General features: G+C 42.1%; 1 protein-coding gene across 11 annotated transcripts in view; it reads left to right on the forward strand.

Annotated features, from left to right (window-relative positions):
* NRAP (nebulin related anchoring protein) overlaps nt 1-19,355 on the forward strand; it is a 66,296-nt gene that overhangs the window by 4,943 nt on the left and 41,998 nt on the right. For 7 of the 11 annotated variants that reach the window (XM_074373598.1, XM_074373595.1, XM_074373593.1 and 4 more), the window contains 11 exons: nt 748-852; nt 3,304-3,408; nt 4,486-4,590; nt 5,294-5,398; nt 6,183-6,290; nt 6,580-6,684; nt 9,599-9,703; nt 10,674-10,790; nt 13,173-13,277; nt 15,293-15,400; nt 16,434-16,538. In XM_074373598.1, coding sequence (XP_074229699.1) covers nt 748-852; nt 3,304-3,408; nt 4,486-4,590; nt 5,294-5,398; nt 6,183-6,290; nt 6,580-6,684; nt 9,599-9,703; nt 10,674-10,790; nt 13,173-13,277; nt 15,293-15,400; nt 16,434-16,538 — 1,173 coding nt within the window. Of the gene's footprint in view, nt 1-747; nt 853-2,496; nt 2,608-3,303; nt 3,409-4,485; nt 4,591-5,293; nt 5,399-6,182; nt 6,291-6,579; nt 6,685-9,598; nt 9,704-10,673; nt 10,791-13,172; nt 13,278-15,292; nt 15,401-16,433; nt 16,539-19,355 lie in introns of those variants that run through there. The other 4 variants (XM_074373590.1, XM_074373594.1, XM_074373596.1 and 1 more) reach the window with 3 other exon arrangements.

Here is a 19,355-nt window from a genome sequence, read left to right on the forward strand (position 1 = left end):
CAAAGACTCTAGAATGGCCAAGAAATCTTGAAGAACAAGGTCGAAGGACTTAGGTTACCTAATTTCAAGGCTTACAATAATCGTAGTGATTAACTCAGTGTGGTATTGACATGAGAATAGACCAACAGACCAGTGGAATACAATGCAAGGTTCAGAAATAGAGTCACATTTATATGGCAACTTGAAGTACAACAAAGGCACCACTGCAATTCAATGTAGCAAGAATGATCTTTAAATAGTTGGTACCAAAGTGATTAGACACCTGCATAGAAAAAAATGAGCCTTCATAACCTACCTGACACCTATGCACAAAAATTAGCTCAAGGTGTATTATAGATCAAGATAGTGAAGGGTGAAATTAGAGAGCAGAGGAGAACACCTGCATGAATTTGGGGAGCCAGCATTCAACAAGCTCCCTGGATGTTGCACAGGCTCGAGTTAAGAACCACTGCTCTAATGTCTGGTGTTTTCTGAGATTACTCTAAGCCGAATACTTGTGTGACAATCTCATAGGGACTTTCAGTCTTTTTAATCACACTGCTAAACAGAGCTTTGCACACAGCAGGTGCTCTGTATGTGCTGCCTGCCGGGTGGCACAGATGAATCCATGGTGAGACTAACAGCACAGTGTAGGTTGTAGTGCAATTAAGATGCTTTGCAGTTGAGACTTAGGAAAATCCCCCCAATTTAGCTCTATAGTATTTCTTTTCTGATGGAAACATTACTGACAACATCTTCATTGTGCAGATTGGTGACCAAGGTGTTGGTGAACGGTTTAAGTCGGTTTTTCACTGGGACATGAAATCCAAGGACGGGGCAGCTGCACCTAGCAGGCAACCATTGGTGGATGAGGTGAGAGAAGAGTTATAAATGGGTTTGGAAACAGAGAAAAGGAGGATACACTATGCAGATGAAATGTATTTTCAGTATTACTTCTAGAGAGAATCGATTAGGCTTTTTTTTATCCAGTTTGTAATTCCGGCTGTCGACAGAAGACCTGCATCCACATGTCCTAGCATCACTTCAGCCATATCTGCTCCCGTCCAAGCTGACTGACTTCTCGCTTCCAACCACTGTGTTTCTGCAACTGGGAAGAGCCACCCAGGCTGGAAACCAGTGCTGCCCTTTCTTTTTCTGACACTTCCCTCAGCTCCACGCTGCCCCTGCATTTCACTGTCCCAGCTCTGGTCCACATCATCTCCTGCCTGGACCTCTGTGAGGACCTTCTCTGTCCTGGGTTTGCCCCTCTCCAGCCTGCCATGTGACGTTGGTCACATGCATCTTCCTGGTTATCTCTGCCTTATTCTTCTACCACCTGAGAATGTATGGCCACTCTCTGTTGAAAGCCTCATCATTTCAAAATTCCCAGCCATTTATTTTTAGTGATACACATGATACTGGCATTTTTCTTATAAAAAGAAAAGTCCAAACAGTGCAAAGCTCACTCCTTGTCCACCATCTCCAACCCCAGTTCCTTCTGCAGAGGTACCCATTGTTAGCAATCTCGTGGGTACCCTTCTAAACTTCTCTAATTTACAAATCAGTATCTATGTGATTAATATTCTTCTGGTCCTTAAGTTTGGATATGACTACTGCCACTTACTGAAAGACCTTTAATGAGCTATTTAACCACTCTTTTCTATGGTTTTCTCGTCTGTAAATTGAACTCCAAACAATTCCTGATTCACAGAACTACTGTAAAAATTAGAAGAGCACATAATGCAAAGATCTTAGAGCATTAATAGGCACAATAAATACCAACTACTATTAATTATTGAAAATTATATGCATATACTTCTATGGAAATGCATATTTTTGTTTTTCCATAAAACAATATGCATTGTTTTGCAGCTTGTATTTTTTCACTCAACAAATACCTTGGAGATGTTTCTGTGTTAACATCCTTTTAAGCTGCTGTGGATGGGTGTATCCTGGGTGCAAGAACGGGTGTTAAGAATGGATGTATCGTGATGTCTTATTGCTGGGCAGGGTTATTTCAATTTGTTTTCCATTATGAAGTTGCAACGAACACCCTTGTGCATGAGCTCGTTTGGACACAGTGAGTGCCTAGAACAGGTCAAGAATGTGTGCCTTTTTCATTTTCATGGACACTGTCCAATTGCTCTATAAAATGACTGTACATTTTATATTCCCACAGGCAGGGTCCGAGAATACCTGTCTCCCCACATTCTCACCAGCACTTGGTATTGCCAGATGAAAGTTTTGACAATCTGTGTCTTGTTATTTTAATTTAAACTTCCCTGGTGGCCAGTGTAGTTGAGCGTATTTTCACCTATGAATTCTGTCTTTCCAGATTTCCAAAGGATGGTTCTACCAACCTGTCCCACCTACCCCACCTCCAGTGCATTTGGCTCCCCATCTCATCGCCTCAATTCCAATCAAATCCATCTCCCTATGGTTTTTTCCCATGAAGCCCGTCACTGCCATCATGCTTTTATTCATGGCAGTCCCCACTTCTAGACTTTATTCAACATGTATTTATTGAGTATCATGTGCCAAGCACAGTTGCAGGCTGTTGGAATACACAAGTGTACAAAACAGATGAAAATCAAGCCCTGCTGTCAAGGAACTGACTTCCTAGAGAAGGTGCTTTTCTTTCTCCCTTTGCATCTGTTCACTGACCTCAGCCCTGGAGTTCCAGCCCAGCTTCCTTCCAAAACAGGGCCCATCACACACAGATTGCTTTTTAAAACTCTCACTGTGTTTATCTTTGATATAGTATATTTAAGCAAACAAACATTTTCTAATTACTAATTGTTTCATATGTTAGTTTTATCTCCCTAGATAGGTCACAAGTCTCTTAAAAAAGGAACTTTGTCTTCCTCTTTTCCTTTTTTTCTCTTGCTTTTCTTTTCCTAGTGTTAATTGCATAAGCCAATACTTGGCACACAACCGGTAGTGGGGTTTTGAAGTTTGGCTGAAGAGTGCTGGTTAATCTAGGATTGCCTGTCCACAGCACCTCCCCGCTGCCCAATCTTGGTGCAACAATGAGCAAAGAAACGTTAAGTTACATTTGGAACTCTTCTATGATATATGTGAATATCAGAAAGTTCGGTTATTTATATTAGGTTATTTTCTAGTTTGGAAAAAAAGGGAACATTCTGGTTCTGAGATGTGCCAGATGACAAAAGGAGTTTATAGTTTTTAGAGAATTTCTCTCTTTACTAGCTTATATTGGCAACGTAAGTGAGCCTTGCTGGGAGGATGAGGTAGATGATGGGTGGATCTCACTAACCAAATGTGTGGGGTGCGTGTTTGTCTGCATCTGTTTTTCCTCCATAGAGAACCTACTGGACTGGATGTGGGGACGGGAATGGTTGGTGTCCAGGAGCTCTGCCAGACCCTGAAATCGTAAGGATGGTTGAAGCTCGAAAGTCACTTGGTGAGGTAAGGGCCCTAGAAATCACTGTAGCAATTAGTTTGAATGTTCCTTTATTTTAAGATTGTGGATACAGAATACTGGCCCTCCCCCCAAAGATGACCATGTCCTAATCCCTGGGACCCATGTGTATCCTACTGCACATGGCCCAAGGGACGTTGCAGTTGTGATTAAGGTAAGGATCTTGAGATAGGAAGATTACCCTGCATCATTAGGGTGGACCACATGTAACCACAAAGGTCCTTATAAGGAGGGAGGCAGGAGGGTCAGAGTCAGAGAAAAGTTGATGTAACAACAGAAGCAGAGATTAAAGCTGTTTGGGGCCATAAGCCAAGGAACGCGGGCAGCCTCTAGAAGCTGGAAAAGGCAGAGCCTCCAGAAGGAATCCACCCCGATGCCCTATTTTAGAGACCTCTGATCTGAAGCCCTGTAAGAGAGATCTTAGTAGGTTTTCATTGTCGAAAAGGCAATTTTAGCCCAGATTATGGAAATCCTTAACGTTTGCACGTAGTACCCTCTAGTCCTCTCCGTCCTTCCAGGGCACCTGCCCTTTGAAGAAGCCACTTTGAAAAATATTGTTAGTTTTTAGTAACTTTTCTTTAGCAAATGGAAAGAAAACAGCAAAAACACAATTGCTGAGGTGCTGTGTGTCCTTAGGAAAACTAACCATCAGAGATGCCCAAAAAGTAAGGAGGGAAACAGACATTTCACTCCCAATGATGTAGAACTCTCTCTAGTAGATGAATTCCCGAAAAGTCTCCTGCATAATAACTGCTGATTATTGTCATACAAGCCTTTGAGCCAAAGGGCATCCCTTGAGTGGTGCCAGATTCCACATAATTTAATATAAAAGTTGAAGAGGAAACCCTTTGACCTGGGAAATATGATTTCTTCAGCTTGAAAGTGTTATTCAAATCACCAGGTGAATACCATGTTCAGATTTATTCTAGGTGACTGAAATCTTTTCCAGGTACTTTGTAAGTCCAATAAGTTGCATTGGCTCTGATGACGCCTGCTATTGTCATTTTAGTCGTTCTTGTTGGATGTCATATTGGTTCTCATGCTGACATTGGTCTGACCAACAGGAGTACACAGAAGACTATGAGCAACCAAGGGGCAAGGGGAGCTTTCCAGCCATGATCACACCTGCTTATCAAAGGGCCAAGAGAGCCAACCAGCTGGCCAGCCAAGTGAGCGTCTTAGTGCTTACTCACCATCAATTATGCTCATTTTTGTCATTAGCGAACCCCTGGGACTCGGATAAAATCCAGTAGGAGAGTGCTTTGGGGCAGTAGGTACCCTTAGTGTGATATTATGGAGAAAACTGTGTTCTTCTCTTTTCCCTACCAATTATTCTCTGTGCCTTGATTGGGCCACATCCGTCAAATGGAGAGAAGACCTTGGAGTCCACCCCAAGACTGGACCAAATAATTTCTTGAAGTGGCTTTAGCATGAAGGACACTGTGTTTTAGCAAGTGGAGGGCAGATCTTCCTGAAAAGGAGCGTAGCTTGTTGGGTAAGAGCTCAGATTTTGGAGCCAGAATGCTGGGATTTGAATCCTGGCTCTCCCACTTAGAAGCTGTGGGACCATGAACAGATTACTTAACCTTTCTGTTCCTCAGCTGCTCATTTATAAAATGGAGAAAATCACAGTCCTGCCTTATGCAATTGTTGTGGAGATGTATTAACATCTGTTCATGTTTAGCAGCTCCTGGCACTCTCTCAGACTTACCACACTAGCATCGGTGCTCCTTGGAGAGGAGCGCATAGAGCAAGCCAGAGCGACTTGCCATATTGAGTGTTGCCCCATAGTGTAGCTTCAGGATGGCTGCAGGGAGAGGTCCTCACAAAGGCAGTGGATGTGACCTTGACTCTCCGCTGTCTCTTCACCAGGTGGAATACAAGAGAGGGCATGATGAGCGCATTTCCAGGTTCACCACGGTGGCGGATACCCCTGAGCTGCTCCGGGCCAAGGCGGGAGGACAGCTTCAAAGCGATGTAAGAAATGATGGCGGCCAAGATGCAGTGATTCTTATTTAAGGGTCCCCATTTTTCCTTACTTGGAGGAGGAGGCAGAGAGAATGTAGGCTGCTTCTCAATCCTGCATGGGGGCCAGGAAGAACTTTCTAAGGCCATGGACGGTCAGGTCAGATTCGTCAGCTAGCACAGACCTAGCGAAAACTCTTCCTTACAGAGAAAAGTTTAGACAGTGTTGGTAACAAACCACATGTATCTGATTAATCTGAAAGAATGCTCTCCTTGTCACTGCAAATTTTAGAACATAACTTTCAAAGAATTTCTACCATTTGCCTTTTCATGGCCCAGTTGCTCCACAGTATAATAAGACCGAGAACTTAGTGATTTTTGAGTGGGAAGTTTAAGCATGAACCCAGGTTCAGCTTAAAAAAGTGGCTTCCCCTTGCCTGGGATTGAGAAACCTCTTTCCTGTCCCAGACTTGACTGGCAGCTCCTCTAGGGCAGAGCAGAAGCCTTATTTCTCTGCCTGGCCCCACCAGCTGGCCTGCAGCAGGTGCTCACAAGTTACACGTTGTATTCTACACTGAGCATCTCCGTGAATCAGGCACTGTGCTGGGTACTGGGAATAGAATGGTGTATAAAATGCGCAGGCCCCATCAAGCTTTAAGCCAGCTACATCACTGTAAGAGCTGTGAGCAGGGCTGTGCCGGGTGTTACGGCAGCTGTTAGCAGGGCTTCTTGCTCCGATTGCCCGGTAGACGGTGGGATTGTGGCGTGTGATTCAGAAAGTGTTTTCTTCTTCCAGATGAGATACACAGAGGACTATGAACAACAGAGGGGGAAAGGCAGCTTTCCTGCTATGATCACACCTGCTTATCAGATAGCCAAAAGAGCCAACGAACTGGCAAGTGATGTAAGTGTCCAGGGCAGCGTTGTCACGCTAGGGGAAGAATCAGGAAGTTACCTGGGCCTGGCGAGCCCGACTTCCTATCTCCTTTTGCACGCACTGTGCATCCAGAAAGTAGCTTTCCTTCGTAGTTTTCAATCAGTTTTACCCTGACAGTGATTGGCTACTTTCAGGTCTAAGACACGGTCCCTAGACCCAAGCAGGAGAAGAACATTCCACAAAACCTTCATTTGTACCCTTCTGACGCCTGTGCATAAGCGGCTAAGTTCACCAGGTTTGTCCTCCCCTCAAATAGGTGAGGTACCATCAACAATATCAAAGAGAGATGAAGGGGGTGGCCGGTCCAGCTGCTGGAGCCGCGGGCTCGCTGCCAAGGGAGCACACGGACCAGTACGGCCAGGTGCGTGGTGAAATAACTTCCTGGGAGATTGCCCTTTCTGATGGTCAGTTCTCAGTTCGGCAGCCCTCTAGCCTGGGACACACCCTGTGACTGTTTAATCAGGGGTTGGCTTATGGTTTATCCTTGCCCTATTTACGGAAGGTGGATTTTCCAAGTCAGAAAGTAGCAGACAAACAGTTACACTAGGCTTAACTTGACTCACTTAGGAAAACAGATTCTAAGCACTTTTTCTGTCCTTTTTTGTCATAAAGGACCTGTATCAAAATGGTGGGTTTGCTGGCAATAAAGCACCCTCATGTATCCATTGAAGAAATATTCTAAGGTCTGGTTATGGTTAGCCCATCACTGCTTAAGCACAAAAGGGATCAAAAGGCAATGTCTTGAAAAATGTAGAAGACTTCACTGAGTAGCAGGACTCATTTTGTTAGAAAGTGAATTTCTTATCTGGGTTGCTAGATGAAGCAAGATGCCAGAGAAAGCAACCCCTTTTCTCAGTTTCACTTCTTAAATGAACTACATCTTGACAGGATGTAAAAAGGTTGAGTGACAATTACAAGCTAATTTTATTTGCACATTCCCCTGTATTTTCTGGTACTAGACAGGTGTTGTAAGGGAGAAAGGAAACATAATTTTTTCATGGCTATAAGTAAAGACTGTTGGAAGACCAAGCGTGTGTACTGGAAGTGCACATTCAATGGGATTAGTTGATGTTTTTCCCTTAATTTGACCGCTGTTTGAATGTTTTGGCAATGAGTAGGCTCTACAACATACGTGACTTATTCAGTATACGCAATTCATAAAAGGGAACGAAGAGCTATTTCTCTTCTTCAGAAAACCAAGTTGCTCTATTGGGGATATATTCATGTGAAACTTAGAATGCATGTGAAGATAGATTTTGACCCCTTTGCAAATGTTGATCTGAGCAAAAATGTTTGGTTTTACATTAAAAAGGCCATTTTATTAAATTCCACAATAAGTTCGTTAAGTAGTCTCTTGGTGCTTAAAGCTCAGTGAAAGTGTATTTGTATTGGTTTCATGTTTTAAATATGTTGTTTGGGGGAGGGTGTAGCTCAGTGTTAGAGCACATGCCTGGCATGCATGAAGTCCTGGGTTCAATCCCCAGCACCTCCATTAAGTAAACAAACAAACAAACAAACCTAATTACCTCCCCCTAGAAAAAAATGTTTTAAAAAAGGTTTAAATAAAAATAAGTAGGTTGTTTAGAATGCTCAGAACAACTTGAAAAATCAGTTTTATTAAAAAAAAATTTGGCTTCTATATTTGGCAAAAAATAATTTGTTCTATATTTCGACCATCCTATCTACCACTAGTTCTAACACACACATGTAATTTCATATCCCTGTGTAGACCTGTCTATACACATTGATGAAATGTGACTTCACGGTCTGGTAGTGGGGCCTTCATTATTAGGACATTTTGATTGAAGTTTCCTATCATGATAGTAACAAACACAGGAATTAAAGTGCGCGTTGTTTGAGCACACTGCCAGCAGCTGTCGGCCCAGAGGTCTCAGCCTCATGTGGCATTTCGCTGTGATCTAGTGAGACTCGCCAGGACGAGGATAGGAGGAGAGAGAAGAGGCAGACAGTCAGATAAACTGTAAACATCTGTAGTGCCTAGGAGGCCAAACAGTTTGTCCTTCTTCTTAATAAGTGCCTATTTTTTTAGGTTAATGGACTATACTATGTAATCAATTTATTATTTGTAACCAGTCAACTGCCCAATAGGATCAAGTGTCTTGTGGAAACATTTACATGCACAGCACATATTCATATAAGCAGAGAGGTTAAAATAAAGCAACAAACCAGCTCCAAACCATAGAGCAGAATAGGCGAAAGGAGATTACCAAAGGATTTGAGAGCCTTTATTGTTATTATTTTCTAGCTTAACCTTTTTTTATTTAACCACATTTGGCCCAGAACATTCTGGCAGTTGAGCATAAAGGAGCATTTTGGTGAAACAGCTGTCGTTATTGGATAAAAAGGAAGCCTGGACATTCTAACTTGACCCACCTGTTTCATTTAAGAAAGTATGTGTGTTGGAGGAGGCAAGAGACAGATGGAGTCATGAACCCAGGGGCTCACACTAAGGGCTCTTCCAAATTTGTGGAAACACAGATGAGGAAATAGCTAATTCTGCCTGGGCAGGCCTGGGAGTAAGGGAGGAGTTCCCCTGAGAGAACGTAGCATCTGACAGGATCTTGAAGTACATCCAATCACCAGGGAAGGATTACCCTAGGGACTCAATGACAGTTTCGTAAGAGAGAGATTTTCCTTTGTGGAAATGGGTGGGTGGTGGAGGGGGGAGGGAGGAGGAAGGAAGAAATTATGACTTAGATTGTAATACTTTGTCTGAAATATGCATTTAGTCCCATTTGAGAACATCGTATGGCAGTTTGAAGTCTTTTCCCCCAAATCACAAAAATTCAAATAGTTATGTAACTTCTCTTTTTGGTAAATGAAATGAATCCATCACTGGAGGAGACAGTATGTGGCTGTCAGTGCATCTCTGCATAGATACAGCAACGGGCTTGAGAAAGTGTTGGAGATTCCTGGAAGGCAGAGGTACTTTCCAGGTGTCAGCTAAGAAATGAATACTCCATAACACATGGACCCAGGAGACACACAGAGTGTCTTGATTTATCTAATGGACATGATGATGCTAATGACAATAGTTAGCACTGAATTAGTGCTGACCGTGTGCTGGGCACCAGCAAGTAGGTCTGCCTCCAGAATGGACTACCTTAACCCTGGCGTGGTACTGCTTCTAGGATAATTACATCCAATATGGACAGGCCTCCACAGGAGCAGGGCTCTAAGAGAAATTATTGCTAGCCTCCCACCCATTCCAGGAGTGGAGCATCACTGATTAAAGTTTTCCATTCACCCAACAGGGTTACTCAGAGGAGTATGGCGAACACAGAGGAAAGGGCAGCTTCCCCGCCATGATCACCCCAGCATATCAGAACGCCAAGAAAGCCAACGAACTCGCTAGTGATGTAAGTACCACAATGCGACAACCCCCAGAGCCACAGAAGCAGAGGAGAAAGGAGACTTTGAAGGCGGTGCTTACTGAAACCTACACGCAATTAAATTGATCAGAGCTGAGTCAATGCAGAATGTCCTCGATTTCTATCCAAATTTCTGAATTCTTCTTTTGTTGTGAATACTGTTAGTTCACACTTATCTGCTTCAAAGGAGATTGACAAGGACAAACCACGTAACTTACTTTAGGTCAGCTGAAGCAAGTGCAAATGCTGGTCCCGCCAGATAAGCTGGGGTTAGGAGAGCCTTAGCAAAATAACCTGTCTTAGAAATTGAACACTTTAGAGGAATAGCTGATTAAAATAGTCATATGATTATCAAACTGAGTGTAACCCGGTTGATAAAATGGTTTTTATTTGCAGAATGTTATCCAGCTGGCAGTCCTTGAAAGGCAGGCTATAATTAAACTTGGTAAAGTGACATGCAGGCTGTAGAGCTTAACCCACCGACTTGAACTTGATCTATGAGCAGAAGCCCCATGTTTGTTTCATACCCCCTTTTCCCTTCTCCTTTGCTTTGTTACTGTTCAGTTATTACCCACGTCCCTAGCAGAGGGCACTTTGCCCAGAGAGGGGAAGTAAAAGACACATTCATCACCCAAGGCTGGATGAGAAATGATTGTTAAAACCAAGGGCAGAGTGGATTTGGGAATTACGCCTTTTGGTGTAATCATTTTTGAGATCTTTATGCAGAATTAGAATGTAAAGAGTAAAAAGTGTGAAAGAGGGCAGTACAATTTTGATATAAAAGGACCTGAGTGGTTTATGGACTTAACGGAGGAAAACCCTGTATGATTTTTTTTTTCCTCCAGAAAATTCTATGTAATAAATGTTTGACATTGAACGTGGAGTAAATTTAGGGTAACTTCTCTCATGAAGCATGAAAACACGACGACTCTGGATGCTCTTTGTGTGTTTCTTTCAGATAAAATACCGCCAGGACTTCAATAAGATGAAGGGCGCTGCGCATTACCACTCCCTCCCAGCCCGCGACAACCTGGTTCTTAAGCGGGCTCAGAGCGTGAACAAGCTTGTGAGTGAGGTACGTATGGGGACAGCCTCACCCGGTTGCTGTCACCTCCTTTATCTCCGACAGACAGCGAAGGGGTGACCCCAGAATGGGAAATTCCATGTAATGCCGCATAAACTACACATAGGTTACCAGCTTCCAAAGCGCGAATAGGCAGTAAAAAGCAATTCACAAGTGATCCTAGAATCAAACTGATTACATCTTTCTGTGATGTTTTTTCTTTTTTGGTGGGAGAGGGGTAATTAGGTTTGTTTATTTATTTATTTAACTTTTTTTTTTTAAATGGAATTAACTGGGAATTAAACCCAGGACCTCATGCATGCTAGGCATACACTTAGCACTGAGATGTACCCTCCCCACCTTTCTTCGATGTTTTGAAAGTTTCTTCCCAAATTTTCACTGGGCTAGAGATACTCAGAAGTTCCCGGCAGTAGATTTCTAGTTGCCAGAATGCTGGCTGAGCCAGCTTTTATAACAATGTGTCACTCTTACAGAGTGGCAATCAAAGACGGGAAAGAGCGTTTCGAACATGGAGCCTCCATCATTCCCTTAGTGTTGCTGTCAGGTTTCTGAGAAGCGATGTGTGCTCTGTGAATTCCCCTTGCCTTAGAGGCCGACCTGGCTGCCGAGACTGCTCTGTCTGGCCTGCCCAGCGGTTAGGACTTTTAGAACTGTTGAGACTATTTGGCAAGGAAATACCCCCTCTATTTCCCCGTGTCCTTTCTATGTCCTGAGTTCCTTCATAGCGGCCTCCCTGTTGGCATTACCTGCGGAGCCCTGAAGCCATTTGAGTTGTCAGTCTCTTTCCAGGCTACTCATGGTGCTCACAAAACAAGTCACCTAAAACTCAAAAAAGGATGTGCAAATATCCTAAAATATTTTTCTTCTTTAAGTCCTAAGAGTCAGTCGTTTACCCCAGAGTGTGCCTTAGCTTGTGGTGCTATTACTGCTCAGAATCATGAGGGTGACACCTCCCCAGCCTCATCGGGAGCCTCAGATACGTTGAAGTAGTAGATGGGTGATGGGTCCTTGGAATCTGCACTTTAAACAAATATTCCACGTGATTCTGATGCTCTAGGCCAGAGGTCTGCAAACTATGACCTGAGTGCCAGATCCGGCCCATAGCTTGTTTTTGTAAATAAAGCTTTATTGAAACACATCATACTGTCAATGGCTGCTTTTGAGCTCCAAGGGCAGAGTTGATAATAGAGACTGGATGTCTCACCAAGACTGAAATAGTTACTTTCCGATCATTTATAGAAAACGTTTGCTGAACCTTGCTTTTGACTCATTGAACATTATATCTGAATGGAATCTTTGCAATCTTTAGGTCCTCGCTTTGTCACAGGCCTGGAAAAGTAAAGTATCTTGTTCTGGTTCAGAGTGACTTTTAGGGACAGAACAGGAACCAGACTGCTGAAGTGTGGTTCTGCCACCCAGGAATAACAGTGTTACCATTTTGACTTTTTTCTGTGTGAATATACCGTAAAATAATACATGAATATAAAAGCGTGCATTGATAGAATTAGAATTCAGCTGTATACAGTTTTGTGTACTTTTATCATTTTATATCATATTGTGAGCATTATCATGCTTCTTGCATGCTTTAAAAGGCATATTCTCACCAAATGTTTTATAAGATATGATTAAAAAAATTGTGTTTCCGTTGGTAAGAGATCACAAGGGAACCTTCAATTTCTTTCTTACCCTTATGTTTATCTAATAAGACAACTGGCTTTGCCTCTATTAATGGTAACCAGGCTTCAGCTGCCTTCTCCAATTACCAGGGACAACTTGGAGTCTATTTAATAACTATGGCCTCACATCTTATGTCCAGCAACCCAAGGGAGCTCAACTAGCCAACCCATTTAAAAATAGAAGACACTGTGCATCTATGAGTGGTCTCAGTTAATACACTCTTTTGTAAAGTAACTGTTTTGATTAAATTTTACTGAAGTGTACATTCAGAAAAGTGCATACATCACAAGTATACAACAGGAAACATTTCCATAAGTGGTTACATCTGCATAACTAACACCCAGATCAAGAAACAGAACATAACCAGAAGTCCGGACATCCCCCTAGACATCTGTCCCCAAGAGTGATTTCTGTGCTGACTTTTAAAACCATTTGCCATTTTTTGAGCTCTATGAAATCTTAAAGTATTTACTCCTGAAAGACTATGTATTTTTAATATTCTGAACCAAACTGATTATTTACTTATTTATTATTCAAAAGGGGAACATGTATTGTTAACTTACAGTATCCTATGCCTGGTATTTTAAAATCTTGGGTTGAAAGTTTTCTGAAAATATCCTAGTCGAGTCCTGGTGACATTTTCAAGAGTGACTTTGGGTTTGCTTCCCTTGTGCATCTGGTGTTTTGGTTTCCAAGGTGGAGTATAAGAAGGATCTGGAAAGTAGTAAAGGTCACAGTATCAACTACTGTGAAACGCCTCAGTTCAGGAATGTGAGCAAGATCTCAAAATTCACCAGTGATGTGAGTTTTTAATGCCTAAGTATTTGTTTGGGCTTTTTTTTTTTTTTTAATGACCTTAATTTCTAAGTCTCCTAAGAGACAGTCTACCTGAATATATCTGGGTGTCTTGGAGAAGCATGGCCTCTTAGGCACAGATGCTATGAGTTTTGATTGAGATTGCCTCCTGGGCTGGTCCATGGGGTGTGAAATCCCCCAGCATGCACTTGACCTGGAGTCCTCGGGGCTGCACCTGTCCTCTTGCATCCTTCGTGTGTAGCAGTATCTTGCTCTTAGTGGTGAATGCTGGTGAGGGAGCATGCAATGTGCCCTCTCAACACGACTTTATGCTCCTTAAATTAGTACACAATCTCAGTTAACCCACACAGTCACCTGGGGAGCCAGGTGTTAATACCCAATCTTACAGATGAGCAGACATATGCTGGAGTGGCATTTGCAAGTTTGGAAATTCTCAGAGAATGTCTGCGGATGTATCCTTGAGAACATCAAGGACCTATACCAGTTTATGTGATTTACTTCTGCTTACCTGCATATAATAGAGTTTAAGATCATGTGGGACTTCATGAGGCTCAGTAAGGAATTTCTTTTGCATAAATGTTGTGGTTAAGAACGCCAGTTTTGTTGCTGATAGACGTGGTTCCACAATTAGCCAAGTGGCTGACTTCCAGCAGGTTGTTTAAGTTCTCGGAGCCACTTTGCTCATCTGTAAGATGGTAATGATAATAATTCCTTTCTCCTCATAGAATGCTTGCGGAGATTAACTGAGATAAGTAGAATTGTGTCTGATGTAGAGTAATAGTATTCTGTTTAAATACTCTCAATGCCTGGGAACTCAATGGCCTCCCAGGGTAGGTGATTTATTTTATTTTATTTTATTTATTTATTTTTAGAGCTCTGCTCTTTTTTGTTATTGAACTATACAGTCAGTTATACTGTGTGTCAATTTCTGGTGTACAGCACAATGTCCCAGTCATGCATACACATACATATATTCCTTTTCATATTCTTTTTCATTAAAAGTTACTACAAGATACTGAATATAGTTCCCTGTTAGAGCTCTGATTTTTTTTAAGAAAATGTTTTTAATCAAAATAATAAAACCTCTACTTCCTATAGTCTGGTTTTATCTTAAGACTGGAAGCCAGCTTCACGAGGATGGGGACTGGTGAACCCCAGCTGTCTGACATAGAAGTGGCACTCAGAAATGTTTGCCGAAAGAGGGAAGGGAGTCGGGAGGGAGGGAGGAAGGAGGAGAGAGCTAACACACGGGGGCCCAGGCTGAACCTGCAGGTGGGGGATAAGAACACAGCCCTATAGGACCCACAGGGCTGCAGAGGCGAAGAGTCAGGCACTCTGAGACCTTCATCTGTAAATTTCACCCTCTTCATTCATTCATTGCCTAAGCCCACCAGGGTAGGTGGTTTTAATGTAGCTTCATTAGAAGCTACCCCTATTTTCCTATTTATGGCTTCTGGTCATCGCATTTTGGTCTTGTCTTTATTTGGTAAGCTGCATTGGGGACGTGACATCGTTATTTCACATGGCTGCAGTAGTGACCGATGTATCATGTGAAAGCAGCAAACTTTGGCAAAGCTCAGGTCTCACTCCTCATGCGTTTAGAAGCAGAGGTAACAACATGCAGTGATTGGCGCCAGCCCCCAGCCTGGGGCTTGCATGCCGTGCGGGGACAATGAGGGCTCGTCTTTGGAGAGTTCCTCACCCTCGTGATGGGTTTTTCACATGGGAAAAATCTGGTATATTTACAACAAAATCATGCCTCTTTTGTGCTGTCTATGCTCATCAGATCTTCTGTTTGCTTGTGTGTTTGTCTCACCCCAACTTCTTGAAATTTAAGTTATTTTTTAAAAGTTTATTTTACTTTTGATTCAGTGACATAATACTTAAAAAGGTCCTACTTAATCATTTATATTTTGGACTTAGTGCGTTAAGATGAGTAATTTATCTTCAGCAAGTTGGGAAGAGAATGCTTTTGTTGAAGGTTTTGTGTTTCCGTGTAGAACAAATATAAAGAAAACTACCAGAACCACATGAGAGGCCACTACGAAGGGGTCGGAATGGATAGACGGACTCTCCACGCTATGAAAGTTGGAAGCCTGGCAAGCAACGTAAGTCCTGTTATGAAGGGGCTGTAGGTCCCTAAGATCTGTTGGGGTGGAGGGAGAGGAGTCACGAGGCATTCAGCTAATTCTCTTTCAACCTGCCCTTTTTAAAAATCAGTGTTCTATTGTGTAAAGACAAACCTGTGAAAGTTTCTTAAGTGTTACTGAATACAACCAAAGCTAGGTAAAATCCTTGAAAATTTTCAAAAGCTTCCATTTATTTATCTCAGCTTTCTCTGCTTTGGAGAGTATGTAGATCTCTTATAATTGATCCAGTGTGAGGAGACACTGTCAATTTCTGAGACATAAAGAGAAATGGATGAACATAATTCTTATTTGAAATTCTTCAAATCTCCAAAGCATTTGTGATTTATTTGGAAGTGGTTGGTTAGTTGGTTGATTGGTTCATTTATTCAGTCATGGTGATGTTCATTGTAGACTTCCTATGGCCAGGCACTGGTCAACTTAGTAGGGTAACAAAGTAGATTAGGTCCCTCTTTTAATAGCATGTGACCTCTTAATCTCTCTTTGGGTTTGTCAATTCAGTTACAGGTTTGCAAATGCCAATTTGTAAATCTTGGAGGTAAAGGACACTTAGAAGATCCTGATCTTGTTATTAAAACATACAAATGTCAAATTTCCTCTGCTTGAGAATGTCAAATTTGACCTTTAGAAAAAATTTTTTGAAATACTCTGAAGACTGTTGGCTTTTCATTTATTTTCTGGGCGTTAGCAAGAAGCTCTTTTATTGTATATTTGTATGCAAATTCTTCTTTTCAACAAAAAACTACAAGGGGTTCCATGATTAATGAGAAAGATAAAACAGATGTGCTACAGATGAAGTTAACTAATTTTGGATTAATTAAGAAGAAGAATTCAAATTAATTAAGGCAAAAGTGTGAACATAATTTAATTTTCCTTGGAGGTGATGGAACTGAATTAATTTCTGGTTATTTAAAAAATATTTTTATGACATTCAAACAAGGTCAGAAGAGAGCAGAGGCTAATTTCTCTTTCCTTGTTCTTTTCTTTGTTTCAGATCGCCTACAAGGCCGACTACAAACACGATGTTGTTGACTACAACTATCCAGCCACTCTGACTCCTTCCTACCAAACAACAGTGAAACTGGTTCCCTTAAAAGATGTAAGTCCTCTCCCTCCTGAGGGTCCTTTCTGCTCTGTTCCTTGTCACTTCCCTCCAGTGGAGGGGTTCTTAGGCAGCAAGATGGAAAGAAACAAGCCATCACAGTTCCTAGGAAGTGGAAGGGTTTGAGAAAGGGGAACTTTTTCCCAATAGAAAGTCCACTTATACATATTTAGAAACTCTTAGATTCCCAGTCTAAGAGGAGGGCAGTGCTGGTTTCATCTTGAGACTATCCCGAGGTTCCGTTCTACCTCTTAGAATTTTGGGGACTATGTCTGCCGCTGAGCACATTTAAAGTAATCATTCTCCAGCAATGATGAGCTTTTCTTTTTTCCCCCAAGTTTTGGAGTGTGGTATGTTTAAGGACTGAAGGAAGTAAAATAAAATAGCTATAAGTTGAGAGGAAGTGGTAATGTTGACTTAATTTTTTCCTTCGGGAGCACGGGGAAAATGTGTGAAGTGATGTGTTATCACTAAGCTATCGCAGCAGTGATTGTATTGATTAATAATTGGTTGTCTCCAATGAAATATGTCTGATTAATCAAATTTGTTGTTTTCTAAGTATGAGAATTTTGCCACACAGTTATTACAGAGATTTTAGAAAATAAGGAAAAGTACAAAGAAAAAGGTAAAAATTAGAATCGAGTTGGTATCATGGTTGTAAGTGAAAGTTGTCCTCAGTCCATCAGTAATTTAATGTATCATTCCACATGTGTTTATTGAACGCCTGGGACTTCTTTCCTTCACATTCCTTTGGGATCTGCACAGCTCCAGCGGTTGACTTGGGTCTTGCTATTGGTAGACAGGTCTTTGCATCTCTCTCTCTCTCTTGCTCAGAGTAGGAGCAGTGTCAAGTTCAGCTGGGCGTCTCCAGCGTCCAACACAGTTTACAGGACCATGAAGGCCAGTCATTGGCAAATGGTAGTTTGTAGTGAATGGGAGATATAGGAATATCAAAGGCCTAAATTTGGCTTCTCCTTTTCCCACAGAGTTTGGTTGAGTTGACTTACTCATTTCACCTTAATGAAATCCAAGGTTAAATGTGGCTACCAAAGTGGTGTCCTTTCTGTTCTGGCCACATGCATTATCTGGGAAATTTGAGGGATCAGGAGCCCCTGGTTAAAATATGAGTCTGTGCTTTCCCAGCAGAATTCTGGAAACCATGCTAATAGCACAGACAAAACGAAAGAGTCCTATGACTTTATATCCCGTTATGACACGACTTGCTCTTAAGTTTGTCTACATAAGACCAGGTACCTGAAACATAGCCAGCTCACCTGGGGATGTCTGACACACGAACTAAACCAGACTGGATTAGAAACATTAATTGGAAGCCGAGGTAGGTTCTACACTGGCAGCCCACGAGCCTCATCTAGGCTGCAGAGGGGTTTTGCCTGGCCACACAGTGTGGAAAAAAAAGTTTTTTTGAGCCAGTATGTAGAAATTGTGAGAGTTCACATAGGACCTGTGGGCCTGCTTCCTGTGTGGCAGCAGTTGGCTGGGACCCAGTGGCAGCTGTTTCCAGTCATCTTACCCTCCTTTTGCCGTTTCCCTGGCTCACATGTGAATTTGAGTTTATCGCCCTGAATGTAGGGAGTGCCTTAGTGTTCAGGAAGTTTGGGGTAATCCATTTATATGAACACGTGTGATCTCTCTCTGTCTGATAGTCTTAAAGGTGGCCAAATAGCTATGAAATTAAATAAACAAGCCCTGGTCCTTAATTAGAGAGCATTCCGTTCAGATGGATTTTAGAAACACTAATAGCATTAAAATGAGACTCTATCCTCAGCAAAGGGACCTTTCAGTAAGTAGATTGAAGCAATGACCGAGCATCTGTGATGCTGCAAAATAGAATTAATCACGGAGAGTGTTAATTACGTCCTGCAGAGGAAAGTAATTGTGCAACATACTTAATGCGGAATTACTAGGAAGGAAGGTGCCATTTAAAAAAATACAATTTTTGTGGCATTTTATCATGCATAACTCTGAATTCTAATAGACTCTTTATCATAAGATGATAATTTTCCCTCTAACTTAATGCATTAGGGAATGACTACACTGTAATCTCATTAATAGTTGACATTGAAATGACTTCGTGTTTCCTAGTTTTCCCACACATCCCGTGTCCAAAACTCAGAACGTGCAAAAACTTTTCTTCTTGAACCGTTAACTAAAAAACACAAAGCCATACTGTCCTTTTTCTCTAAATCCAACAAAACAATCTGTGGCCTGGTATCTGGAATACCCTGCTTTTCCTAGATCGTGTTCTAGAAGCTAATTTGTAAGTCACTTTTTTGGGGTAGGGGGCTAATTGATCGGTCAGAATACATTTCCCTCTCTAAACAAAGTTAGCTCTGGCTATGGGGAACCCCTGGTCCACCTGTAAGACAGCGAGTAACAGTTCCAAGTGCACCCGCTTTGACAAACCCTGCTTAGAGTATGTAGGCTGGGAGCCACTTTGGGAGACCAGCTGCTGGGATTTGAATCCCGGCTCCGACACCAACTGGGTGGCCTCGAGTAAGTCACTTCAGGTGTCTGTGCCTCAGTTTGCAGGCTGTGGGGTAGGAATGATCACAGTGCTTACCCACAGGGTGGTTGGGAAGATTAAAAGTGTAAGGATGTGTAAAGCATGTGAAATACTGCCAGGCACATAGTAAGTGCTGATTTCTAAGCCACGATTACTATTAGCTGATGTTGGGACAGGCAAGAACGGGGCAAGTGCCAGGAAGAGAGGCAGTGCCAAGCGGTCCTTGGGTCTATTTCACTTGGGTTTTAAAATATTGAACTATCTCCCCAGCCTTTAAAAATTGTGAGATT

The sequence above is a fragment of the Camelus bactrianus genome, chromosome 11 (assembly GCF_048773025.1).
Source record: "Camelus bactrianus isolate YW-2024 breed Bactrian camel chromosome 11, ASM4877302v1, whole genome shotgun sequence".
Taxonomy (NCBI): domain Eukaryota; kingdom Metazoa; phylum Chordata; class Mammalia; order Artiodactyla; family Camelidae; genus Camelus; species Camelus bactrianus.